Source organism: Acanthopagrus latus, chromosome 1 (genome assembly GCF_904848185.1).
Source record: "Acanthopagrus latus isolate v.2019 chromosome 1, fAcaLat1.1, whole genome shotgun sequence".
NCBI lineage: Eukaryota > Metazoa > Chordata > Actinopteri > Spariformes > Sparidae > Acanthopagrus > Acanthopagrus latus.
The window spans coordinates 572,841-599,721 of NC_051039.1; the positions used below are offsets into that span (position 1 = coordinate 572,841).

The 26,881-nt window shown below is 45.8% G+C and overlaps 3 protein-coding genes across 9 annotated transcripts in view; 2 read left to right on the forward strand and 1 right to left on the reverse strand.

Moving 5' to 3' along the window:
* Window positions 1-26,881, reverse strand: part of LOC119023366 (NACHT, LRR and PYD domains-containing protein 12-like) — a 286,857-nt gene that overhangs the window by 50,684 nt on the left and 209,292 nt on the right. The gene's annotated exons all lie outside the window — the stretch shown is intronic.
* Window positions 690-17,074, forward strand: tpcn3 (two pore segment channel 3). Its single transcript, XM_037105821.1, has 19 exons — window positions 690-1,043; window positions 3,455-3,537; window positions 3,661-3,775; window positions 3,894-4,022; window positions 5,819-5,935; window positions 6,750-6,868; window positions 7,463-7,564; window positions 7,920-8,046; window positions 8,783-8,990; window positions 10,636-10,780; window positions 11,075-11,260; window positions 13,440-13,504; window positions 13,947-14,034; window positions 14,227-14,296; window positions 15,433-15,652; window positions 16,019-16,109; window positions 16,222-16,335; window positions 16,419-16,531; window positions 16,769-17,074. Exons 1-19 carry the CDS (start codon window positions 948-950, stop codon window positions 16,900-16,902), a joined length of 2,322 nt encoding a protein of 773 aa, XP_036961716.1. The 5' UTR covers window positions 690-947; the 3' UTR covers window positions 16,903-17,074.
* The window catches only part of ttbk1a (tau tubulin kinase 1a), a 45,579-nt gene continuing 36,312 nt past the window's right edge, over window positions 17,615-26,881 (forward strand). Inside the window, exon 1 of one of the 3 annotated variants that reach the window (XM_037105382.1) lies at window positions 17,615-17,709. Coding sequence is in view for 1 of the 3 variants with exons in the window: in XM_037105373.1 (XP_036961268.1) it covers window positions 25,440-25,472 (33 nt within the window). In the remaining 2 variants the exon portion in view is untranslated. Of the gene's footprint in view, window positions 17,710-19,686; window positions 20,260-25,394; window positions 25,473-26,881 lie in introns of those variants that run through there. The other 2 variants (XM_037105392.1, XM_037105373.1) reach the window with 2 other exon arrangements.

Genomic DNA, 26,881 nt, shown 5'->3' on the forward strand with positions numbered 1-26,881 from the left:
CGTTATCCTGCTGCTGAGGGTCACGTGACGCGTCGGGCTGCCTTCACTGTCTCTGATTAAAGTCCGACAAAAGACAACCTGACACAAAACAAACAAAAACTTTTTGGAAATTAAATGAAATAAAAACAAAAAATAAAAACAAGCAGAGATTGAATATAAGGATGAGTATTGAAAAAAAGATAAAAGAACGAACCGTTTTTATCTTTTCATCTCCTGTCAGTTATTCTATTTATTCATTTGTGTCATCATAGCAAGTGTCCTCTCTCAGGTTTACACTAAATTATTTTCTCTGTCAAACATCAAATGTAAACGAGTTCAGTGTTCACAAGTAAAAACAGAAACGCGCTGATTAAAATAATCCTGCTTTCTTTTAAAATCCTCGTTGTGTTTTCAGCCGAACTGTCAGAAAGTGTCTCACACAGTCTCAGTGTGTGTTCATGTGTTGGTCACAAAGTGTCTCACACAGTCTCAGTGTGTGTTCATGTGTTGGTCACAAAGTGTCTCACACAGTCTCAGTGTGTGTTCATGTGTTGGTCACAAAGTGTCTCACACAGTCTCAGTGTGTGTTCATGTGTTGGTCACAAAGTGTCAGAGTCACAGTTGGTCACAGTCTCTGAGTGCACTGCTTCACTCTCAGGGCGTCGATCCTGTCACCACGTCACTGATGCTCTGATGCCCCATGTTTCCTGCGGGCCATGAAGGCAGCAGCAGCTCTGGTTTATCAGTGAGGACGCTGAGCGGCTCGGATCAGTTGAGTGTGAAGAAGTCCTGATGGAGCCCAGAGGACAGCACGTGATGTGGACACACGCTCCGCGCTGACGTCTACAACAACAGCTGAAGACTCTCGCTCCCGCAGAGACACGCACGGCCCCGCACGGCCCCGCACGCTGCTCGGGCCGACACACCAGAAGAAGTTTTCAGGAGGAGTTGAGGAGAAAGTTTGAGAGATGACCGAGCCGGAGAGGAGCGAGCACATTCCTGATGAGGCTGCAGGAAAAGGAACAGGAATCCCGAACGGAGGAAATTCTGCAAAGAGCAAAGAGGTGAGACACGCAGAGAGACACGCAGAGAGACAGACAGATAGACAGATAGTGAAGAGACAGACAGACAGACAGAGAGACAGACAGACAGACAGACAGAGAGACAGAGACAGACAGACAGATAGAGAAGAGACAGAGACAGACAGACAGACAGACAGAGAGACAGACAGACAGACAGACAGACAGACAGAGAGACAGACAGACAGACAGATAGAGACACAGACAGACAGACAGAGACAGACAGAGACAGACAGTCAGACAGACAGACAGACAGACAGAGACACAGACAGACAGACAGAGACAGACAGAGACAGACAGACAGATAGACTGCACCAGCTGTGTGTGTCTTCATGTGTTTACTGGTCTTGATGAGAGCTTCAGCTGATGTCCTCCTCTCATATTCTTTATCTAAAAGACTCAATCGTCCCATCAAACATGTGAAGCTGTCTGCAGTAACACACCTCGGCTGAATAAAGCAGTGACGGATGCTCTGCACAGGAAACATTCTGCCTTCCTACATGGAGAGGAAGAGGCCAGATATGACATTAACAGGGCTAAACTCCAGTATAAGCGCAGATTAGAGGAGAACTGTCCTGTAATGAGCTGAAGCACGATGAGCCAGAACAATAAGAACAACATGTGAATCACCATCGACGGCTCAGCTTGCACATGCACTGAATGATTTGACTTCATGTGATAGTGATGAAGTTGATTCGGCGATGTGTCTGACATGTTGGGTGATGGTGCTGCCTTCAGGACGCCCTCCGTCAGATCCATGGTCAGTGAAGGTAACGTCAGGACGAGTCCTGGGCCTGGCAGGATCACTGGCAGACTTCTTAAAGCTTGTGTAGATCAGTTCTGTGAGATTTTTACTGATCTCTTTAACTCGTAAGTTACCAGCACAAAGTCCCCAAACTGTGGAGGGAGTCTGTTGTACCCGAGGCCAAGAACAAACCAAAGAACAGCCTCATGTCCTGAGGCCTGAGGCTCCGACCTCACTGGGGATGGAGACTTCTGAGCTACTGGTTAATAAATCTGGACTGATGGGGTTCAGGTCTGCTCCACCTGATGCAGTTTGCATACCGGTTAATAGAGGGTTACCGGGTTAACCACTTTATTTAATGATCTGTACAAACACCTTGAGAGTGAAACAACTCATGCAAGGCTTTTATTTGTAGATTTCTCCACAGCACATTGTAGCTAGTTAACTGTTAAATGTTCACGAAACTAAAGACTTCAGGAAAACCTCCCACTCAACCTTCCCAGCTGTAATCAAGGGCTCGCCTGTTGAGACGGGCACCTGGGAGGGCGACAAGAACTTGAACCATGATCAATACGTCTGCAATCTGCAAATAGAAGTCCAGTTTAAATTTTGTCATTTCTTGGTATGGAACCTCTCAGTGCAAAACAAAAATCATTTGCTCAGTATTGTTAAAGTAACCAGAAGAATAATGGTCAAGCAGCAGCTTTCTTTAGCAGTTATTATTATTATTATTATTATTATTATTATTATTATTATTATTATTATTATATCCACGACAGACCAGTTCTGCTCAGGACTCGGCCGGTCCTGTCCAGCTCGGACCATCTGGTGGAGATTCAGGTCCCCAGGTTTAACTGTTCCTTTGTTCCCAGTGTTAATTTGCATTAAACCTCCACTGCACTGCTCAGCAGCACATCACTGTGGCTGCTAATGACTCTTTGCTACTTTGAATCTTTTGGCTGTTTGTTTGCTGGAACTGTGATTAATGTCCCACGTCCTCTTTATGTTGTCTTTGTGTATTTCTTACCCTCTCCTGCAAATCAGATTTCCCCTCGAGGGACAATAAAGACCTTAACCTGTCTCTCGTGTCTCTGTCTGTCTCAGTACCCAGGTGGACTCTTGTCCCTGTGGCCTCATAAAGCAGCAGTTAACTGAGGCTTGTTGCTCGTAAACAAACAGGAAGCAGCTTCAGGCTGAAGACGTCCTGATGACACGCTGGTCACAGAGACGCGTCCTCTGTGTCTGCGTCCTCGTCCTCGTACAGCCGCAGCCACCCGATCAATCTGTGCCATCTGTTATTGGTTGATTCATCAGTGAGTCGATGATAAAATCTAAACAAAAACAAGAAAATAACGTGTAAACTGAACGTGGACGTGAGACACACTCCTGATCTGATCAATAACTTACTGATCATTATTAAACCTCGACATGAGACATCAGCAGGTTCCTCCTGACGACCTCACACTCACCAGGAGAGACTTAAAGTAACACAAGTGATACTGTTTTACTGTGTTTCTGTGTGGCGGACCCTGCCACCTCTGTAGCTTCAGACAGTGTTTCCTCAGAGAACAGCTGGTTTACTCACTGATGGAGACGGTTTGTGTCATTACCTCATTAATATTTACATTGTGTGTGTGTGTGTGTGTGTCAGGACTTCGACCTGGCCTCCATCTATGTGTCGGACGCTCAGTACAACAGGAACATCTACTTCGACACGTCGCCTCAGGCTGTGAGGTGAGACTCAGCTACCTGCTGCTGTTCCAGGTGTTGTCAGTAGGAGGCAGCGTGACCGCTAACTGCTGCTCACTGTAGCAGCTAGCTTCCTGCAGAGTAACAGCAGCTGTGTTGTGTTTTCAGACTGTACCTGCGCTACAACCACTGGCTCCCTCAGGTGCTGCTCTACGTCTTCATCCTGGTCGATCTGTCTCTGGCGCTCTTCGAGGAGCCGGCCGTCTTCGCTCTGCCAACATGGGTGAGACGTCGTCCTGGTTCCTGGTTCCTGTCAGGAGAGAAGCCATGTTAACTGTGCAGATAGAAGCCGAGTCTGAGAGCCAATCACAAACAAGTCTGTCGTGTGGTGTTGTTTCCAGGCAACCATGCTGGTGGAGCTGCTGTGTCTGATCGTCTTCACCATCCGACTGGTTCACTACGCCAAAGTGATCCCTCGAGACAAGTTCTGGAAAGATCCCAAAAACATCTGCATCATCGTCATCCTCGGGGTAGGAGGGGCATGATGACACCGTTAGTCTGGTGGGAGGGGCTTGATGACACCGTTAGTCTGGTGGGAGGGGCTTGATGACACCGTTAGTCTGGTGGGAGGGGCTTGATGACACTGTTACTCTGGTGGGAGGGGCTTGATGACACCGTTAGTCTGGTGGGAGGGGCTTGATGACACTGTTACTCTGGTGGGAGGGGCTTGATGACACCGTTAGTCTGGTGGGAGGGGCTACACAGGTGTCTTCATTGAACAGACTGTCTGCAGGTGTCAATGTTGCTGATATGTAATATGTTAATATGTCGGAGAAACAAGTTTTAGATCCCAAATCAAACTGGACCCTGGTTCCTTGAAAGCCGGGCTCATCGGACAGTCTGGGTTCAGTCGTCAGTGTTCTGGAGACGTAGAGCTGGTGATTGTCCTGGTGACGGTTGGTGACCTGTGCAGTTTGGACAGTTGCTGGTTTCTCAGTCGTTGCTGAGTTCCTGTCAGGAGCTGCAGAATGTGCTGAGAAGACTTTCTGCCAGCGGTTGTGAAACAACCTTTAGCCGGAGATGTTTGTTGCCTCGTCAGCACCTTTCAAAAGCAGAGAGACTTCCTGGTGACTCAGTGACTGAAGCGACCAATCAGGATGCATGGAATCATGTGAGGCCCTCCTGATGAGCTTTTTACAGGACAACACTGACGCTGTAATATCCTGCAGTCAGTGAATGTCTCTCTGCTTGGTCCTGATCCTAAAGGTTCAGTCTGTAGATTAAAGGTTCAGTCTGTAGATTAAAGGTTCAGTCTGTAGATTAAAGGAGCAGTCTGTAGATTAAAGGTTCAGTCTGTAGATTAAAGGAGCAGTCTGTAGATTAAAGGTTCAGTCTGTAGATTAAAGGAGCAGTCTGTAGATTAAAGGAGCAGTCTGTAGATTAAAGGTTCAGTCTGTAGATTAAAGGTTCAGTCTGTAGATTAAAGGAGCAGTCTGTAGATTAAAGGTTCAGTCTGTAGATTAAAGGTTCAGTCTGTAGATTAAAGGAGCAGTCTGTAGATTAAAGGAGCAGTCTGTAGATTAAAGGTTCAGTCTGTAGATTAAAGGTTCAGTCTGTAGATTAAAGGAGCAGTCTGTATAAACTAACTGACCTTAAAGTCAAACTCTCGGTAAAAAGCCACAGAGGCTTTATTTGTGTATATAAATGTATATGAGTCAAAGCTTCATGTAAATGCATAATTACGACACTTTTAAGATTTACCATAGTTTCGGTGTCAGATTAGCTAATTTTCAGTGCAGGGGCACTGGCGCGTTAGCATCAAAATCGCTATTTTTAAAACGCTAAGAAGTCTCGACACAACATGAAACTTTGCTCGTCGTATCACCAGGGTCTCTACACATGAACACTGAAACTACAGTAAATCTTAAAAGTGCCTCTTTCGTCGTAATTATGCATTTACACGAAAGTTTGACTCACATTTAATCACAAATAAAGCCTTGCTTGCTTTCTGGCGAGAGTTTTACATTAAAGGACAACACATTTGTACTGTTATTTTGTTTATCTGTGGCGGACCCTGCCACCTTTATATCTCCAACCAGTGTTTCCTTTGAGAACAGTTGGTTTATTCACTGATGGAGATGGTTTGTATATTGTAAAGATTAACATTCTCAGTTTGAGTTTCTTCTCTGAAACTGCAGACTGACCCTTTAATGCACCAGAGGGCTCAAACGCAGCACGTATAGACGGATATAACAGATGCTGACAGGATCAGTTGTCCGTCTCACTGCTGAACAGTCTGGTGTTTGTTGTCTCTGTGTCCCGTCAGCTCACTCTGGTGGATATGATCATCTACGGAGCGCTGAAAGCTTCCAACTGTCGCGCCGTCCGCTGGTCCAGAGTCCTGCGCCCGCTGCTGCTGGTCAACGTCACCGAGGGACGGCAGGTAACGACCCGCCTGTCTCACCTGTCTGAGCCCGCAGTCATGTTGTCATGGAAACTAACTACCTGAGAGGTCATTAGTTTAGCTGTTTGGCCTGTTCTGAGGTATTATTGTTGTTGTTGTTATTATTACAATCGTTTTTATTCTTGTTATTAATATGATTGGTGATTAACAATCATTTTACATAAATAGACAATATTTAACAATAACAAAAGTGAAGACACCAAAAGTTAAAAAAGAATAGTTAGTTTTGTAATAGTTCCCACATCCATATTTGATTTGTGAAGAAGAATTGAAGAAGATTCAGAATCAGAATCAGAATCAGAAATCCTTTAATGTCCCGCAGACGGGGAAATTTGTTTGTGGGACATTAAAAGATTTCTGATCCTTTAAGATCCTTTTAGAAGAAGTAGGAGAAGTGAGGGAGAAGAAGGTGGAGAGGAAGAAGTGTGTTCAGGTGTGTCTCAGGTGAGCAGCTCATGTTGTGGCGTTTCTCCACTGACTGACGGTCTCTAATCTGTGGATCACGATCGTCTTCAGTTGTTTAAACTTCCTGCTGTTAAACATGGAAATGTGAGCTGACGGCGCCTGAATGCATCATTTGTCGGAGAGTGTGTGTGTGTGTGTGTGTGTGTGTGTGTGTGTGTGTGTGTGTGTGGGTGTGGGTGGGCGTGGGTGTGTGTGTGTGCGTGTGTGTGTGTGTGTGTGGGTGGGTGGGCGTGTGTGTGTGTTGGACTCCTGTGGGAGGATGAGCAGCTTCATTAACTGTGTCTGTTTGTGTGTGTGTGTGTGTGTGTTTGTGTGTGTTTGTGTTCAGCTCCGCAGAGCGTTCAGGAGCATCCGGAACGCTCTGCCTCAGATCTTCTACGTCTTCCTGCTCTTCATGTTCAGCCTCCTCATCTTCTCCCTCATGGCCCTCAAACTGTTGGGAAAACGGTGAGATGAACACACGACCAGTGTCTAAGCTGCTGCTCAGGCCGGCGGTCCGGCTGGTGGAGCCCGACGGTCGCAGCAGTTTGTTGGTTTGTGGTCCAGAGGAGTCTGAAGGAGGCGCTGCTGTTCACGAGAGGTGGTCGAGATGTTCGTGGCTCCTCGGGTAGAAGAAGTCACTTTCAGAAAGCCTCACACTTTATTTGTCTGCACAGTCTGTTCCATAATCAATCAAAAACATTTTATTTATTCTGCCCAGAATCACAATCACATCGTCTCAGTGGGCTTTCACACAACAACACTGCTGACTGAAGTAACGACTGTCAGCTCACGTCCAGCTGTACTTTCACTCTGTTGTCACCGGACATCAAATCAACACTTGTTTGATTATCACTTAATGTTTCCACCAACACAATAAAGTGATTTAAAAATGTACAGTTATGTAACTAGTAAATAAATGTAGTGGAAGTGTAAGCAGCAGGAAGTGGAAGTACTCTGTAAAGTACAAGTATCTCAGTATTGTGCTTCATATCAGTACTTGAGTAAATGTACTAAGTTACCTTCCATGACAGTACGATCTGGTGTGTGTTTCCTGTGCAGAGGCCTGAAGACGATCGATGGAGCTCCGTACTTCACCAACTACCTGGAGATCGTCTTCGACCTGTACGTCCTCGTCACCACTGCCAACAGCCCCGACGTCATGTAAGACTTCTTATCAACCGTCTGTCAGCTGATGGGAGGTCACGTCTGATCACGCTGACCTCCGACCTCCTCAGCCATCACCATCAACACATTTCATCTCCTTATCATGAGTTTTGAAATAATACAAAACATTTTCTGTTTTAAAATGTGTTTGACTTCCTGATATTAAAGAGGATGTTAATGACGCATCAAAAAAACGTTAACTCTGTTTCCACAGAACAGTTTCAAAGATGTTTGTTTGTGTCTGTCTGACAGAATTCAGACAGTGTGGTCGACAGAAAAGAAGAAGGAAGTGACTGTTTCAGAAACATTTATCTCACACCTGCATGTATTCTCTTCTGCTTCTCGTTGGCAGGATGCCGGCGTACAACGCCAGCAATGGCTTCGCCATCTTCTTCATCTTGTACATCCTCATCAACACCTACATCTTCATGTCCGTCTTCTTGGCCGTCGTCTACAACAACTACAAAAAATACCTGAAGGTACGACGGCGTGCTCAGTCTGTTCATTGAGCCGTCAGGTTCTGGACTTTGTACACAGACCTGAAGACATTAGCTAGCTTAGCAACATTAAGGCGACAGCTGGCAACCAGATTAAAAACTGTGAGCATTTTATTTCACACCTTTGGCCGACGGGATCCATCAAGATCTTCTGTTGCGTGTTCACAGTTCAGCTCAGAGGAAAGTATTCCTGAGCTCCATCAGAGCTGTCTGAAGTATTTATCTGACAGGACAGTCGAGAGATGAGAGAGGTGCAGCAAAGGCCCACAGGATGGAATCAGAAGTTGAATTCTGTTTCCTCAGTGATGTGTTTTTATAGATTATATTTCAAATCACCACGTGATGAGGTTAGTGAGCCAACACTAGCTGTTAGCTAGGCTGGTCCAGCCTCAGGCACAGTGACTCTGTGGTGCAAAAACACATGAAAAGAATGATTAACAAAAGTTTAAACAGACGACATTTATTATATTTCACCAAACAGGAAAGAAAAACATGTCTAAGATGTGGAGAGTTTTATATTTTGTTAATTTAAAGTTTCAGTCATTAAGGAAAGACATCAATATGATATAATCTATAAGGTGGAGACACAACATCCATCCGTTGTTCATTTAGTGTTCCTGTGTGATCAGGCCACATGTTTCCATCATCACCTGATCAGCTGATCAGTTAATGTCTGTGAATCATGTCTGTAGTTCTCATTGCCTCTCTGCCCCGACAGGAGGAGGTACGGCAGCTGGTGAGGGCCAAAAGGCACAAGATGGTGCGAGCGTTCGCCGTGCTGCAGGAGCAGAGGGAGGAGGGCGGGGAGCCCGTGGTGAGCCAGGCTAACTGGAACCAGTTGGTCCGACTGGTGCAGCCCGACCTCAGCAACGCCCACAGAGAGCTGCTGTGGAGCGTGTCCGACGACAAGAACCAGGGCTGCATCGGTGGGTCACACACACACACACACACACACACACACATAGACACTGACCACATACTGTTGTACCCATCATGCAAAGTGACGGCAGGAGGCCGTGGGTTTTCCTTCTCTCGTTTAAAGGAACAGTTCACCTAAACAGCAAAACTTAACTCATCCTCTCCTCCTCCTGATGATATAAAGTCCTGCTCTCCTCCTCCTGAGGATATAAAGTCCTCCTCTCCTCCTCCTGAGGATATAAAGTCCTCCTCTCCTCCTCCTGATGATATAAAGTCCTCCTCTCCTCCTCCTGATGATATAAAGTCCTCCTCTCCTCTGATGATATAAAGTCCTCCTCTCCTCCTCCTGATGATATAAAGTCCTCCTCTCCTCCTCCTGAGGATATAAAGTCCTCCTCTCCTCCTCCAGATGATATAAAGTCCTCCTCTCCTCCTCCTGAGGATATAAAGTCCTCCTCTCCTCCTCCTGAGGATATAAAGTCCTCCTCTCCTCCTCCTGATGATATAAAGTCCTCCTCTCCTCCTCCTGATGATATAAAGTCCTCCTCTCCTCCTCCTGATGATATGAAGTCCTCCTCTCCTCCTCCTGAGGATATAAAGTCCTCCTCTCCTCCTCCTGATGATATAAAGTCCTCCTCTCCTCCTCCTGAGGATATAAAGTCCTCCTCTCCTCCTCCTGAGGATATGAAGTCCTCCTCTCCTCCTCCTGAGGATATAAAGTCCTCCTCTCCTCTGAGGATATAAAGTCCTCCTCTCCTCTGATGATATAAAGTCCTCCTCTCCTCCTCCTGATGATATAAAGTCCTCCTCTCCTCCTCCTGATGATATAAAGTCCTCCTCTCCTCCTCCTGAGGATATAAAGTCCTCCTCTCCTCCTCCAGATGATATAAAGTCCTCCTCTCCTCCTCCTGAGGATATAAAGTCCTCCTCTCCTCCTCCTGAGGATATAAAGTCCTCCTCTCCTCCTCCTGAGGATATAAAGTCCTCCTCTCCTCCTCCTGAGGATATAAAGTCCTCCTCTGACGACCTCTGTAGATCAGAGTCAGTGTTTCAGTTGATGTGTGAGAGCAGCAGGTTGAGTCCGAGCTGAGTGTCGGTTACTGTGCGAGGCTTCGTTCTGTTCTGCACCGTCACAACCACAGAACCGCAGAACATCAGAACATCAGCTCTCATTCCTCGGCAGAGTCACTATCTGCAGACTCACCCCCCACATGGGGGAAGTCAGACTGTTTTATCATCCAGTTCCACTTCAGTCTGAGATAAACTCTGCAGTAGAGCTGAACTCACAGCAACGTGAGGAAGAACCGGGCTTTTCGTGTAAACATCATATAAGACTGGAAGGGATCAGAACCAGGATCCTGATGTGATGCAGTCGTGCACTCTGTCTTTAATGACTCACACTCACTTTACAGATGTTATCCGTAACATTTCTACAACAACATGTCTGAAAACGACTCAACCTTTGTTCGTCACGTTGTTGACGTGTTTTTAAATCATCACAAATGTTTCCGGCAGAGTTTCCTCGAGGTGACGCAGCGTCTCTGTGACTCCAGGCGAGTCAGAGAGCGAGACAGGAAGTCACACACAGGTTACATAACGTACTTATAAGATTTAGTATGTTTGTCATTTTATCTCTTGGACTCTGATTGACAGGTAAAGTGGCGTTCGTCCAGCTGGCCGACCTCTTGAACATTGAGGTGATCACACTAAAGTCGAGACCACACCCCCTCCAGGGCGTGTGCCCCGCCCTCTACCTGTCGGCCCCCAGCCGCCTCCTCTGCCGGCTGGTCCAACACAGGTGAGACAGATGTGAGGATATTCAGATACTTAACAAGTTAAATGATCAGATCAGGAGTCTGGTTGCAGGTTTCTCTCTCAGTGATTTAGTCATCGTTACCCGTCTGAAGCGTCCAGGAGCGCCCGCCATTTTCGTCTGCAAAGAAGAAGTGTGAGGATGTGGCCTCGCCTTCTCCATCTTCCTCATCTTGTTTGTTTGTTCTCAGCGCTCAGCAGAAGATGATTCTGTGTGCATGAGGATCATGAGGATGTTTTTATCAAACATCATGTAAACAGGCTGTTTGGTGCCTTTCAGGGCCTTCGTGATCGTGTACGACCTGATCATCCTGGTGAACGCTGTCTTCATCGGTCTGGACGAGGAGAATCCGCTCATCTCCAACTCGGAGTGGGTTTTTCTGGCTCTGTACCTGCTGGAGATCCTGCTGAAGCTCTACGTGTTCGAGCCCAGAGCTTTCTTCTCCCGCCACAGCTTCTGGAACTGGTGAGGACGAGGCAACACTCACCCTGTCACACAGTGTTAGTCCCAAATGACCAAAGGATTCTGGGTAAAGTTCAACACTGACATCAACATCAACCTAAAACCTGCAAACATCAAGTCAGTCGTCCGCCTGCTGTCAGTTTGATAACTACTGTTGCATTTTGGATCACAACCGGAAGTTGTTTTTACACTTTGAAGCTAATTTCACTGGATCCAGATCTTTATACAGAGACACACACACACAGACACACGCACACACACACACACACACGCACGCACACACACACACACACACTGCAGACTCAGTGATCTGGGGGTTTGGAGGGTTTGGAGGGTCGCGGTGAGCTGATGTGCAGCGAGATTAATGAATGCCGTGAGAAACTGAAGGTAACAATAGTTTGTATTTCAATATCTGTCTGAAACTGTTTGTGTCTGAAACCTGATCAGTATTGATCGAACAATGAAAACATTTACAAATCAACCCGCTGTGTCACGTCCGTCTCACACAGTTTATCTGCCTCCCAGATTGTAAGTACGAGGTACGTGACGTGTTTCCCTTCCATCATGTGCTGCTTCTGCTTGGACTTTATTCATTTATTGTTCTATTTATTGTTTAAATGTGAAGGCAGCTTCTGAGCTATGGTGCTGGTTTGGGACAAAAAGGTCTGAAAGTGAAAACTAAAAAGATGTTCAGGAAAAGCCAGAAACCAAAAAAAAAGAAAAGAATAAAAGACAAAACAGCAGAAAAGAGCTGACGCGTGTCAATCAGGTGTCCAACAAGCAGAACGTCGGGTTTAGTTTTCTCTTTCAGACACTCAGTGGCCACTTTATTAGGTAAACTGAGAGCTGTCTCTGTTAATGAGCCGGTCAGAATATTAGAATCACCTCTTGATATATTTGAGTCCAGTAACGCTGAGCTTGGTGCTTTAAGTTCCCATGAAGTCAAGCTGGAGGTATTTTCATCTCTTCTCCCACTCGTGCTCCAGGATCAAATCCAACAGGGGACAACGACCTCATTTCATCGAAAACGCTACAAACACGTGTATCTGATCGCGGTGCGCCGTCATAAACAAATGCTCTCTTAATGTCTATTAACACGCCATCAGAGCCGCGTGTTACTGAATCAGATTTCATGGAGAAAGTGTTCCGATATCGTCCGGCTGCTCCACCTCGACTCTGAACAGGTAGCTTAACCTGTCGCTACAGAGAGCAGAAGCTCCGCCCCTTCCTGTTCCCCTTATTTGGTCAAACGTTGGTCTGGAAGTGAAGAGAGACAGATGATGTATTGATCCTGTATGATCGGTGTTATGACTCGTAAACTGCTTGGCTAATGTTGTCTGACATAAGGTCCAATGAGGTCCAACGGAGGGGGCGGGACTTCAGCTCTCTACTGTAACTGCTAACTGCTATAAGGTAGTTAGCACGGTTAGCTGTGCAGCTAGGTTAGCAGTTGTGTTTGCTGACTCAGCCCTGGGATGCCAGGAGTCAAACCCAGCAGCAAGCTCACCTCGGTACTGTATCACTGTGCTTCTGTTCTGGTCTGGGCAGAGTTGGACCTGCTCGCTTCGTGGTGAGAGACGTAACGTACCTTCAACATTGGCTTCTAATCTGTATCCCAGCTGAAGCGAGTGGCGCTCCACCGGCTGGTTCATGGGAACACGGACCTGATTTGTCTTCAGTAAAAACGCAGCAGGATTCAGGTTCTTTACATCAGACGGCGTACCTGATGAAGTCAACACTGAGTGTGTTTCTCTCAGAGCCGTCTGAAACTCCTGCTGCAGCTGTTGAACAGGTTTTCTTTGCCATTTCTTTTCTTTTCCACAGTGTTGCGCCACCTGCTGGCGAGCAGTGCCGCTGCAGTCAGAGATGTTTGTATGTTTCATGGATGTTTCCTTAAAACGGTGGTTACTGGATTCAAAGATGGCTTCCTGAAGGAAAACTGCTCGCTGAGCTCAGCTCCTGTTTTGCTTCAACGTCGCGAGGCTCACTGCACATGCTCAGTACTGTCTCCCTCTCAGCTGGTTGACGTTACAACTGGACGTCATTAAATTAATGACGTCATGTGAACACAAACGGGCTGAGACTCGATTCGTCTGGAGTTGACGCTGGTTTTGCTTTCAGCGTCTGTGGGCTGTTGAAGGAAAGACTCGACTGCAGCTGAAATGTTTGTCTTGTGTTCCAGGTTTGACACCATCATCGTTGTCGCTGCTCTCGTCGCCACAATCATCAACTCCGCCATGAAGTCATGTAAGATCTGTTTGTTCTTCCTTCTAGTGAGACTTCTGATCGTTCAGCTGTAGCGTTTGGTTTTGAGACAAGTAACAGTAGAAGCCAGAATAATAAAGGTTGCCAGACCCTGTTTATCGCCCAGGAGTAATATCAACTTCTATGCAGATGATAGTCTTAAAATCTGCCTTTAATGTTTCTCAGACTTCTCTGCAGAATTTCTGCTCAATGTTGACAGGAAAGATGTGTTTTATTCACAGGAGCCCATGATTCGCACCTTCCCACTCAAACTGAACCCGTCCAGGCTTGTAGAAACCTGGAGAGATATTTGTGTCTGGAGAAAATGAAAACACTTCAAAACATCTTGATGCAGTTTGATGTTGTGCGTTTCATAAGACAGTGTGTACGAAGCATCACAGTGTGTTTGTATACGTGACCAGTTGACTTTCCCGTCTGGTTGTAGCGGGGGATTACACCAGCCGTCAGATCCTGGACATTGTCTTCATCCTGCGAGTCCTCAGACTGATCCGGGTGGTGGACAGTATCAAAAGGTTTGATTATATATACCATTTAAAGAATACTTGTCTCTGATTGGCAGGTAAATCGCTGCTCGAGGTACGTACAGTAACCTGCAGGTATCCATAGCAGTGAATGGACACCTGGGATAAGATCTGTCTTGATTGGTCTACTTGTCTTCATGGCTGTGTTATGTCTTTACTAATGAGGACGACATTCCCTGTCAGGTTTCGTACAATCATCAACACCCTGATCCGGATCGGCCCGGCGATCCTCACATTCGGACAGCTGATCATTGTAAGTCACTGATAACAGATCACCTGTTCAGAGCTGTGGTTCAATAACCGTCTCCATGTTAACTGACAGACCAAACACATGTAGCCAGTGTACAGAGATCACTCTGCCTGGTTCTGTTTTTGCAAAGTTTTCTCCACTCATCGATTGAAGATCATCAATATAGGTAAAAATCAATTGATGTTTTCATTTCCCCTCCAGTCAGCAGTCTGAGATGTCTTCAAAGATCCACAGCAATCTTTTCCTCAAGATATCCCCAAAACTTTATTTTGAGGAACGCTTGGAGTTTTTGGGAGTTAAAAGTAAAACTGTCTTCCAGCTCCAGAAACGAGGCCAACCAAAGGTCCAAATGTTAGAGGGTGAAATCACAAGCAGAACCGTCCTCACGCTGCGACGTCACTCCATCCACTGTGGTGCTAAATCAACATGCTAACAAGCTGATGTTTAGTATATATACACCGTCTGATTACTGTCGGACATTCAGACTGATGATGGCACTAGACGAGGAGTCAGAGGATCACCAGAGTTCTGACAGTTCATCCTGCGGGGAACACGATCCATCACAGAGCTCTGAGATCTGAGTCTTGGGCCAACAGCAGCACCATCCATGAAGCCCAGCTGCTGATAACATCAACAGCATCCAGAGAGGAGTCAGTAGTTTGAAAGCTGTTTTAAGAAATCTCAAGTCTACATTTGTTAGCAGACTGTAAGTGTTAGCTGTGGTCTGTCGGTGTGCTTACCTGCAGTCAGTGTGTTGCCTGCAGTCGATGACCATCAGCTCTGTGTAGCACCGAGTGGAAACAGAGCATTGTGCTGGATTTTAGCCATGTAAAATATATATATATCCATTTGAGTTTACACTATGTTTGTTTGGCTCTTGAAGCAGAACGTAGTGCCAGAGGAACAGGCTGTTTTACAGTAACGTAAAGCGCCGAACTGTTAAACAGCGTAAACTCAAACCGATGTGTATTTCTAGTGGCTGAAGGGGAAGTACTGCAGGTTTAGCACGACACTCCACCCGTCCTGGTCGTGGAGGCGTCGGTACAGCCGTCTTTGTTCCATCTTTATCCTGATTTTGAAGCAGGATTGTGAGTCTGTAAGAAAGTTTGGGCTTGATAGTGAAGCTGGCTCCTCCTCAGGTGGTGTACTACATCTTTGCCATGGTGGGGATGGAGATTTTCAAAGGGAAGGTGAAGTTTTACGAGGCGGACTCCAGCGACCCTGCGAAGGCGTACTGCGGGAACCCTCTGCTGAACGGAACGCCCTTCGCACAACTCAACTACTGCAAGAACAACTTCAACGACGTGGTGTCCTCCTTCGTCCTGCTGGTGGAGCTCACCGTGGTCAACCAGTGGCACGATATCCTTCAACAACGGGTTCAGAGACTGACGCAATGAAGTGAAAAGTTTAATAGATGAAACGAAGGATGAAAGAATTTGAATACTGCAGGTAAAAAGTGAATTGAAACAAAGAATGAATACATAGGTTCCTATTTTAGTCTTGGTGACTTTATAAACTGCTGCGTAGTTTAATCTGGAATCAAACATCATTTATTGTTGATCAGTTTATTAATAATCTGAGCCTGTAAAGTGACTGAAGTCATGAGCAGTGGTGGCGTGCAGAGTGGCGTGCAGAGTGGCGTGCAGAGTGGCGTGCAGAGTGGCGTGCAGAGTGGCGTGATGTTCCAGCTGAGCCCACAGAGTTTGTTTCTTAACACGACTCCACTGCTGAGCAGCGGCTTCGCTCTCGTCACCCACGTGTCAGCGCGGATCTACTTCGTCCTCTTCCACATCGTGGTCGTCATCATCATCATCAAGTAAGGCTCACAGCATCAGCCCCCCCCCCATCCAGTCACCATCCGTCTCCAGCTCCAGTATCCTGTCCCCCCGCCCCCCCAGCTGATGACATCACTTCCTGTTGTCTTTCAGCATCTTCGTGGCGTTCGTCCTCGAGGCGTTCTTCGTGGAGTACTCTGTGGAGAAGAGCGACCTGCAGACGTCTCTGGAGAAGAAGATCGAGGAACTGGAGCTGGCTGTGGCCCAGTACGTTACCATGACAACCACCACCTGTCAATCAACCACACACACACACACACACTCTGATCAGCTGGGTTTGTTTACTTCAGAGAGAAGCTGGAGGATAACTTGGTGAACGCCATGGAAACCATCGACAGCGACCAGGGAACCGGCCAATCAGCAAACAGCAAGCCGGGTCTGATGTTTAAAATCGCTTCAAAAAGTAAGAAAGAGCCGCAGGCAGCCTGGAAGTTGATGCTTTTATTTTGAAGGGTCAGATTTCTTAGCTTGTTTCACAAAGTAAAAGAACTTCTGAGATCCTTTGAGGCAGATACAGATGACTTATGTCCATCACAGTATTGATCACAGTATTGATCAGTACTGATCACAGTATTGATCAGTACTGATCACAGTATTGATCAGTACTGATCACAGTATTGCTGGCTGTGTTTCCTGTCAGGATATCGGACGGTGGACGCTCTGCTGCAGCGGATGTTTGAGGCCGATCTCGACCCCGAAGACTTTGCTGAGACCGACGACCCCACAGCTCCAACCAGCGGCAACTTCTCCAACCCGGCGTTCAGCTCTGCGTGATCAATAATGTACAGAAATATATGAAGGGAAGCAGAGTCTCTGATCTATATGCAGTTTTTATACTCCTGTGATGTGTCCAGTCATATCCACTTTATATTTTTATATCTGTGTCCTGCAGGCTGCAGAAACACAAAGAGAATCTGTATTTTCACATAAAGAATATTTACACTCATGTTTGATCTGTTGTCATGTGTCAACACAAAAACACAGAGGAGGAACGTTTTACTTTGAAAGTTTAAATTCATGCTGAACTTCAGTCGTTCTGAGGGTTCGATGTGAGCGAGTGTGTGAGGGACCTGATCACTAATCAATAGCTTACTGATCAAAGAAGGAAATCAGCATCACATGATTGTTATTAGATCAGTGATGTGACAACATTCCTCACATGTTGGAAGTCATGAGATGTTATTATTATTATTATTAGTAGTAGTATCATTACAATTATTATTATTATTATTATAGATAATGAGACACTTAGACAGATCAATAACAGATTAACAGTAAAAGATTGATAACAATAATAAAAAGTATTGATCAGCCATCAGAGTGATCAGAGCAGCAGTGGCTCCCCCTGCTGGAGGACTCATGTCCTCCTTCAGGTCCTCAGTCTGACGTCATCAGTAACACCTTCAGCAGTCAGCTGGTGAAGCCCACGTGACCTGCCCCAAAGCTCCGGGTCGGCAGGGGGCGCTGTGTGTGTGTGTGTGTGTGTGTGTGTGTGTGTGTGTGTGTGTGTGTGTGTGTGTGTGACGGAGACATGGAGCAGAGGATGCTGCTGCTCGGCTCTGGACGGGAAACAACTCTCAGGTAAGAAAACAAACAAACAAACAAACCAACAAACAAAGGCGAGCAGGGCAGAGGAGAGACGGAGCAGCTGATCGAGGAGAGCATCGATCAGGAGGCTGCAGGACGCGATGCTGAGCAGCTGGGCGTGTGTGTGTGTGTGTGTGTGTGTGTGTGCAGCGTGTCGGATGAGGAGAATCTCATCACAGTCGATTTATTGTGTTTTATTGAAAATTAATCCGGAGCAGGATGTTAGTCTGTGGCGCTGTGACGTCACCAGAGGAACATTAGGACAGGTACGATGGTAACGTGGAGGATGGTGAGGCGTTCACGTGCTGGTGAGAGGCTGGGACTGAACTGTGCCGTTAAATAAATAAGAAAGGACAGCGGACCCTATCCGGTCAGTACTTTCAAAATAAAACAACAAATGACAAATAAGTACAGGATCATAAACTAAATTGAAAACTGAAGGAGGCAGGAGTTATATAAACATGATGCTGGATCATTTTCAGCTGCACACAGTTTTCTTCCAGCAGAATTGTGTTATTAATCCAGGTGAAGACGGAGCTGCAGAATGAATAAAGGCGGTTTTATGTTCTGTCTGCAGCGTGAGAGGTGAAGAACCTCAGAACGGTTCCTGAGTCCAGCACCTGAGTGCTGTACCTGTCTGTGGTGCATTTCATGTTTCCAGTCGTGCACCAACCACCTGGTGGCAGTCACACACCTGAGCCTGTGACATCACAGAGATGGAACACGTGTTCAGAACCTTTTCTTAAGTAAAAGTAACAAAATCAGTAAAGTGTCTGTAAAGTGAACCTACAACTTGCTGACACAAAGGAAGCGACTCTGCAGCAAAGCTGCTGTTATGTGTCAGCAGGTGCAGCTGGAGTGCTTTTACTTTGAAGGCTTTTCATTTCCTCTGTAAACGTTCTTACAGCATCAAACCTGAGAATAATTTCTCTCCTGACAAACTTCAGATAGACAAACAGCTGTGAGACTCGAAATGTTCAGTCAGATGAGTTATGAATGATGCTGCTGACACCTGATGAGTCATCAATCAACCTGATCAACACTGGAACACACACACACACACACACACACACACACACACACACACACACACACGCGCGCACTGACACTAAAGTCTCCAGCAGCTTGTATCAAATCTGTGTCCTCCAGGTTAAATACATAAGGTATGATAATAAAAACAAAGATGACTGTAACGACAATTCAACAACATTATCAGGAAGAGTGACCAAACTGAGCTCTTCTGATTGAATGAATATCTTTTTTTCTGAGTAAACTACATGTGATATGTAAGAATTGGTGAGTTTAATAAAACAGTGTGAAGAGGAAACAGTTAGCTAGCTAGCTAGCTGCCAGGCTAACCGAGTGGCTACTGTAGTGATATGCTAACACAGGTGGTGATGTCACGTGTTGCACCTTTAACGTTGCTGCATGCAGGAACTTTACTTTGAAACTGTTCAATGCGGAACTAAAATGATGGATGAAGAAACGACAGTGTTGACGTCATCCACGTAGCCTCTGGATTTACAAGTTAGCATGCTAGCTCGTTAGCCCCGGCCCGTCCCGGTCCAAAGCTCCAGCATTAGCAGTGTAAACACCAACAGTCCGCTGGTCTAGTCTGGACCACTAGCTGCACGGCTAATTGAGCTAACTGGCAATTAGCAGCGTCAGCTAGCAGCAGTTAGCGGCTGCTCTGCAGCTTCCTGTTTGTCTGGCGCATGCGTTCATCAGACGGGTCAACTGAACATGATTCTTTGGGAAATGATTTTCCTTAGTGCTCGTTGGACTGAGGAGGTGTGTTCGGACCCGGTTCTGCTTCACAAGGTTCATGTCGTGATTCAAACACTGTTGGTGGTTTTGGACTTGATGGTGACGAGAAGAACTGAACTTGCACTCTGATCGCTCAGCAGTTCATCAGAGGCAGTTTTATTTTGAAAGCCTGACCGGATGTTGTGGTAGTGTCCGGTGACGCGCGCTTGACGCGGGTGGATGCGGAGCTGCAGTGCGGACAAACAGGCTGGAGCCGGAGAACCCGACACCCACAGCCCGCCTCCCACAGCCGGCCCGGGACCGCCTCAGCCGGGCTTCTGGATCTACTTCTGTCCCGGGATTGACTGCAGCATCCGGTCCAGCAGGAGGAGGATCGGTCCGCATCCTCCCATCCTCCTCCTCCTCCTCCTCCTCCTCCTCCTCCTCCTCAGCTGCAGCAGCGGAGAACCGGAGGAGGACCCGGACCCGGACAGCAGCGGGGTTTTAATGAGCGCTCCTGGACTCTGCGGGGACAGAACCGCGGTTTTTGTCTCTCTCTGGACTCGGTGCGTCCCGGTCCCGCACCGGACGGCCGGCCTGAGGACGGAGCCGGTCCGGACTGATCGGGGACTGTTAGAGGAGAAATAAATGGTGGTTTAGTCCTGCGGGACTGTGCGGCCCTAACCCCGGCCCCCCTTTAGAGGAACGGTGGGTTTTCTGGACCAGGACGTTTTGTGCCGAAATAAAATCCCAGATGAAGATTCCCAAAAGGCGGAAAAGGAGCGGACGGTGCGCCAGGTAGGCCTGTTCGGGCCAGATCCGGCCCGGATTACAGACTCTCTGTGTGTGTGTGTGTGTGTGTGTGTGTGTGTGTGTGTGTGTGTGTGTGTGTGTGTGTCCCGCAGTGATGCTTGAACGGAAGTGAATGTTTTGATCCTGACTGCGGTTTTGGATGCGCACGAGGTCCGGTGATCCTTTGGATCAGAACCAGCGTGTCACCGTGAGAGCCCACAGTCATAACTCGGGTCAGTCCGGGCCAGATTTATTGATCAGCAGGATGTGATGGTGCGCATGCGCACTGAGGACCCATGACTGTGCACTGCAGAGAGAAAAGATTCAATATGGGTGATGCAGAGAGGAGGGGGGCAGACCGGAAGTGCTTCAGTGAAACATTAAATTGACACATTCAGTTATTATATAACATAAACACACTTTAGTTAAGAACAATATTAGGATGTAATGGAGGTCACACATGGAGACAGGCTGTACAGAACCTCTGACGGGTCAGAACACACTGATGGAGACCTGCAGATGATGCTGGGCACGTGTTCACATGTAGATGTTGTTGTGATTAGTCAGAAAAGAAAAGATTTAAACTAACAAAGTAAAAAGAATGATCACTTTTATCAGGTGGTCTGAAGTTTTTATTCACTTTAATCACATTTAATTTACTTTCAGGTGATCAAATGTAATTTAACTAAAACTCTGAGCAGTAACAGAACCAGTCAGAACATTAATGTTATTCCCTGTAGTTCTGTGTGATGATGTGATGACGCTCAATATTTATTAATAATAATAATAATAATTCATAATCTAGTACATTGTGTAGTTTGTGTGGCACAAATACAGTTCCTGTTTTAATATCCTGACACAGAAACAGAAGCAGAAGTGTGTAGCAGTGAAAGTGTGACGCGGTGATGGTTGTGTTGCTGTGGGGCCGTTTGACATGTTGTGCTTCTGAGTGTTCAGCTTTGCTGAGTTGTGAGTCTTTGTGTTCAGACTCGTGTGAGCACGGCTGGACTGGACTCTGGACTGTTCTGGTATCGATTCTTTTTTTCCCACCTGATGTCAGATTCACCAAAACACCTTCAGCTCAGACTGACTCCAGTCCAGGTTCTACTGCTGCTCCTCCGGGCTTTACGACGTCCCGACATCTCACATTGGCAGTGGGCCTCTGTTAGCAACACAGCTAATTAGCATGCTAGCCGACTGACAGCACATGCGCTAGTTCAGTGTCTGTCACTCTTCTTCAGGTGCGTGATGATCCATAATCAACTGGCTACAGCTAGCATGTTCCAGCGTGTTAGCAGTTTGCTCAGCACTGACAGGAGTTCGTCCACTTGGATCCAGTGTCGGCGTCCCTCAGAGACGTCCTCTGTCAGAGCAGCTAACTTCCTGTTTCGTCCTCCTTTAACTGGAAACAGGATTCAGTGATATGATGGTTCGACTCTTCCAGACTTTCTAAACGTGATCAGACCGAGTGAATCGAGTTCAGACACTCAGACGACTCATGACATCTGCTTCTTTCACAGCGTTAGCTTGAGTGAAAAAGTGTTTTTGGGGCTGCTGGTCTCTGCGTGGTGTTGTCATGACATGACTCAGCCACTAGTCAGACTGGTACACACTGTTTTCTCTCTGTGGTGGCACTGTGCAGTTCAGATTTCACTCTCGCAACCAGAGACAAGTAGCACTTTTTTAAATTAATCAGTACTGATGATGTGAAAATGCTGAACAGCTTTTGAGCTTTGGACTGTTTGTTGGACAGAAGAAGACATTTTAATAGAAGGTGTCACTTTGAACTCTGAACATTAACAGTGTTAGCAGTGTTAGCAGCGTTAGCAGCGTTAGCAGCATTAGCAGCATAGTGAGCCAACAGTGTTTTGGTGAACGTGACTTCAGGTGAAAAAGGAAAATAAAAACGTTGTGCAGGTTCAACGAGCATTTCTTTTGTTCTTTAACATGCTGTACGAAGGCCTCTTCCTACAAGCTCCACCCCCCTGTGATGTCACAAGCCCGTGTGCGCGGCGGGTTGGACGGCTGCAGCGGTCGGTGGCCTTTCTCCTGTCTTGGTTAACTGTGCCCTTTGTTTTGGCTTGTAGGCTAACACAGGAACAGGAAGGGTTTTATCCCGCTCAGGATTTGTTGTAAGCCGTCAGGTTTTCCGGGAGCTCAGAACTATGGTGAGCTCTGACTGACTTCCTCAGATCAAAACTGGAATGATGCAAAACTGGCTTCTGGCAGAGCACCCCTCCCCCTCCCCAGCAAAAGATTAGACTTGAAGGTGAAGAAGAGAAGAAGACGAGCAGACGGAGGTCTGAAGGTGGAGACAGAGCGTGTCAGGATGTCTCAGTCCGATCTGCTGCAGAGACGCTGCCGGGCCACAGAGTTACACTGACGGCACTCCATTCTACATAGAAACACTATAGATATACTATACCATGTTAATATACACAACATGTACATTATACCATGTTAATATACACAACATGTACATTATACCATGTTAATATACACAACATGTACATTATACCATGTTAATATACACAACATATACACTTTAACCTCCTGAGACCCAGGGGAAAAAAAGTTTTTTAATTACTTTTTTTTTTTTTTTTTTTTTTTACATAGATTTAGTGTTGGGGTGGGCAAAAACATATTGCAAAGAAAAAAAAGTTTAAACTTCATTTATTCAAATTTTATAGCATGTCCTCTGTAGTGGACAATGGGAATTACTTGTTTGCAAATGAGTATGTACATGGAAAGTTCCACTGGAATCATCCAGCACACCAAATACAAAACAAATAGCAAAGGTAGATTTATCTTTTGTAAACATTACAGCTGAACCTTTTATAATTTCTTTATTAGACATTTGACACTTCACGGTATCGTCCCCTTATAGATCTACACTGATCAGGCATAACATTATGACCACTGACAGGTGAAGTAAATAACACTGATTATCTCTTCATCATGGCTCCTGTTAGTGGGTGGGATATATTAGGCAGCAAGTACACATGTTGTTGTCAAAGTTGATGTGTTAGAGGCAGGAAAAATGGGCAAGCATAAGGATCTGAGTAAGTTTGATAAAGGCCAAATTTTGATGGCTAGACGACTCATCATACCCCAGCACAGCTTCAGGGGCCTTTGGCAGCAACAGGGGGCCAACACAGTATTAGGCAGGTGTCATAATGTTATGCCTGATCGGTGTATGTCCGAATCTCGCTGAATGATTCTATTAAGAATCCTCTCTGCCTCCGTCATAGAGCTGTCTACTGAACAAATGTGAAACAAACATAAGTAAAAAGTCCTGACATCCAGTACAGAGGACATTTATAAATTAGCTTTTTTCCAATGAAAATAAATAAGTTCAGCTCTGAAAGCTCACTCAAATATTCCTGAGATGTTTACTTACTTAAAACAATTGAAAAATAAAATTATTATATATTTTTTTTTCCAATGATGAATATCATGCATACCTTTCTTTTTTCCATGAAATGTGCTTTTTGGGACAGCAGCTATTTTGAAAAGACATGCACAGGCAAGTTGGCAAGGCCAAACCCCCCATATGTGGTGTCATTTTAAAGCTCCAGTTGTCCTCTTTAAGGAACAACAGGACTTAATAGAGTGACATGTATAGTATGAGAGATGTTAGCAAAAACATAATGTTCACTACAGAGGACAACAATGAATTGCTGGTGAGTGTATATATAGTGTGTATATTAACATGGTATAGTGTAGTTATTCTGTATATATACACTATACCATGTTAATATATACACTATATGTACACTATACCATGTTAATATATACACTATATATACACTATACCATGTTAATATATACACTATATGTACACTACACCATGTTAATATATACACTATATGTACACTATACCATATTAATATACATGCTGTGTATACACTATACCATGTTAATATACAGACTGTAAGATGATGATATTACTGGAGAGATAAAACATTTATGTGTGAGCTGATGTTTTTTGTGGTTATAACAGAAGTAGGATATTTCATGCTGAAACAGTGAACTTCATTCAGAGTTTATATTCTATTGATTCATATCAATCCTAAATTGACCGCAAACATCTGGACAACATGTTCTGGGTGCCGGGCTCAGACTGCACAACAGCACCAGGTCTACCAAAGAGTGACTGAGAAAAACAGAACTATCACTTCAAATCATTAATCACAATCATAATCATGTTTATGAGGAACAAAAAGACTAGAGAGAAAAATGTGTCTTCATAAAAATGTTGTGAATGTGAACATTATTTGCACTATTTTATAAGATAGTACAGTATGACACATACAAACTGTGTAGTACTACATATATGTGTGTGTATATGTACACACACGTTCACATTCCCACCGTCTGACCTGTAAAGTTTAAATATGTTTCAGTTGGATTGTCGTTCCTCTGCGAGCAGCCAGCAGGTAATGAACGGCTGGGACGCTAATAAGGAGATCAGTGGGCCTCAGTGAAGTCGCTGAAGGGCCACATCTGGTCCAACATGTGAACTTACTCAGCTCTCAGTCACGCTCACTGTTTCAGTGCTGATGTCATTTTGGACCAGAACATTTTCTGTAGAGCAGGATCTCCTGCTGCATGATACATATCTGTGTTTGATAACCACATGTAAGAACACATGTACATGTTTCTGTGTTTATCAGAGCTCCAGCTGATATACTGATATCGTACACAGCATTTAATGATACACATGATGTCATATAGTACAATGTATTCCCTCCTAATTTGGCTCGACCTGTGTTAGCCTGTGAGCTCTGTGGCCCCGCCCTCTGCAGTGATTGGCTGCTCTGCAGTGTGTTGAGGCCTGCAGCAGGTTTCACTACATCTCCAGTGTTACAGTGACTCCCAGCTGCTGGTCGCTGCTCTGATGATGATGATGCTGCTGCTGATGATGTTGCTGTAACAGAGCTGTATCACTGCAGGTGCAGAGAAGCCTCCTCCCTTCCCTCCCAGTCCATCCAGTCCTGTGTCAGAGCTGGTCTGGCAGGACACACGGCGGACCCTCTCCATGATATGTGCAGGCCGCCTGAGCTCTGCATGCACTGATGACGGCCCGTGGCATTGCATGCAGAACAGCATGGTTTGGGGACTGACATGCATCACTTTAAACTGGAAATCTCCCCCACGAACCCTCTGAAGACTGAGAACCCGTCATGGCAGGCATCAGAGTCAGAGGCAGAGTTCAGGTCAGGGGGATGAGGTTAAAGAGACAGGTTGAGACAGGTGATGTAGAGAGAGTCTCAGTGAGGTACAGGCCTGCTGCTGCTGCTGCTGCTGATGATGATGATGATGATGATGATCCTCCATTACTAACCCACAGATCAGACTAATCATCTGCTCCAGGATTTTATCACTTTGTCATTGTAACAGTTAACCAAACGTCAGCCAGTCCCCACGTTACTCTGAGGTGCAGCAGTCTGCCCAGTCTCTCCACAGCAGATAGTCACGTTCACTACATCCTCTATGGGCTCAGATAGCACCAGACCTCAACAAACCCACAACCTCTGGGACATTAATCCCCTGAAGTTGTCTTCTCAGGCAGAGCTCATTCCCAGGCTGTTTGGTCCCCAACAAGCTCGTCCGACTAGCTAACCCGCAACCCAAGCTCGTCCGACTTTATGCCGGATACCAGCATCAGTCCAACATTTCACTGACGGAGCTTGTTGGGAGTGTTGCTCCACTTGGGCATGTTCACTACCTGCCAGGCCAAACTCAGGGTCAAAATTCCCAAAATTTCCCAAGTTTTGATTTTATGGCTAGCTCCTTCGTGATGCCCCTAATAATAAAATAGATTGGAAAAATAATAAAATAGGTGAAGACAGTGCAGACAGTCTTTTAGTACAGCTGAAAACCAAAACTCCTCTGTTGTTGAGGAGCAGAAACAAACATCTGAAATTACAGACATGTGGAATCAATTTCAGACATTTGACACTTGCTTTCAGTATTACACAATTTTTGATACAGTCTGCCAGAAAATGTCCTGAGGTTCGATGCCAGCCCCTCTCAGTGCTAGTAGTTCTGCCAGCAGATGGATAGCTTAGCATGAAGACTGAAAACTGGACATAAAGAACATGTTCATCATGACAGTAGTCACTTCCAATGATTCCTACAGCTCTCATGTTTCTGTGATGGATGAGAGGAACACAAACTGCTTTGTGACAAGAACATTCATGAAGTTTGGTTCAATAATTAAATTTATGCTGTATCGTTGGCAACTGGTTTGTTGAAGCTATTTGACATTTGAAGATGTGAAAACTCGGAGCTCACACGTGTCATTAACGACTCTGTAAGGACACTCCCATACAGTGTAAGGACACTCCCATACAGTGTTAGGACACTCCCATACAGTGTAAGGACACTCCCATACAGTGTTAGGACACTCCCATACAGTGTAAGGACACTCCCATACAGTGTTAGGACACTCTCATACAGTATAAGGACACTCCCATACAGTGTAAGGACACTCCCGTACAGTGTAAGGACACTCCCATACAGTGTTAGGACACTCCCGTACAGTGTTAGGACACTCCCGTACAGTGTAAGGACACTCCCATACAGTGTTAGGACACTCTCATACAGTATAAGGACACTCCCA

Excerpts from the sequence above, each read along its gene's own strand:
- tpcn3 (XM_037105821.1), top strand. The coding sequence starts at position 948 with ATGACCGAGCCGGAGAGGAGCGAGCACATTCCTGATGAGGCTGCAGGA. Across the intron at positions 3,776-3,893 it reads TCTTCGCTCTGCCAACATGG|GCAACCATGCTGGTGGAGCT; the intron begins GTGAGACGTCGT and ends TGTTGTTTCCAG. Across the intron at positions 6,869-7,462 it reads CTCAAACTGTTGGGAAAACG|AGGCCTGAAGACGATCGATG; the intron begins GTGAGATGAACA and ends TTTCCTGTGCAG.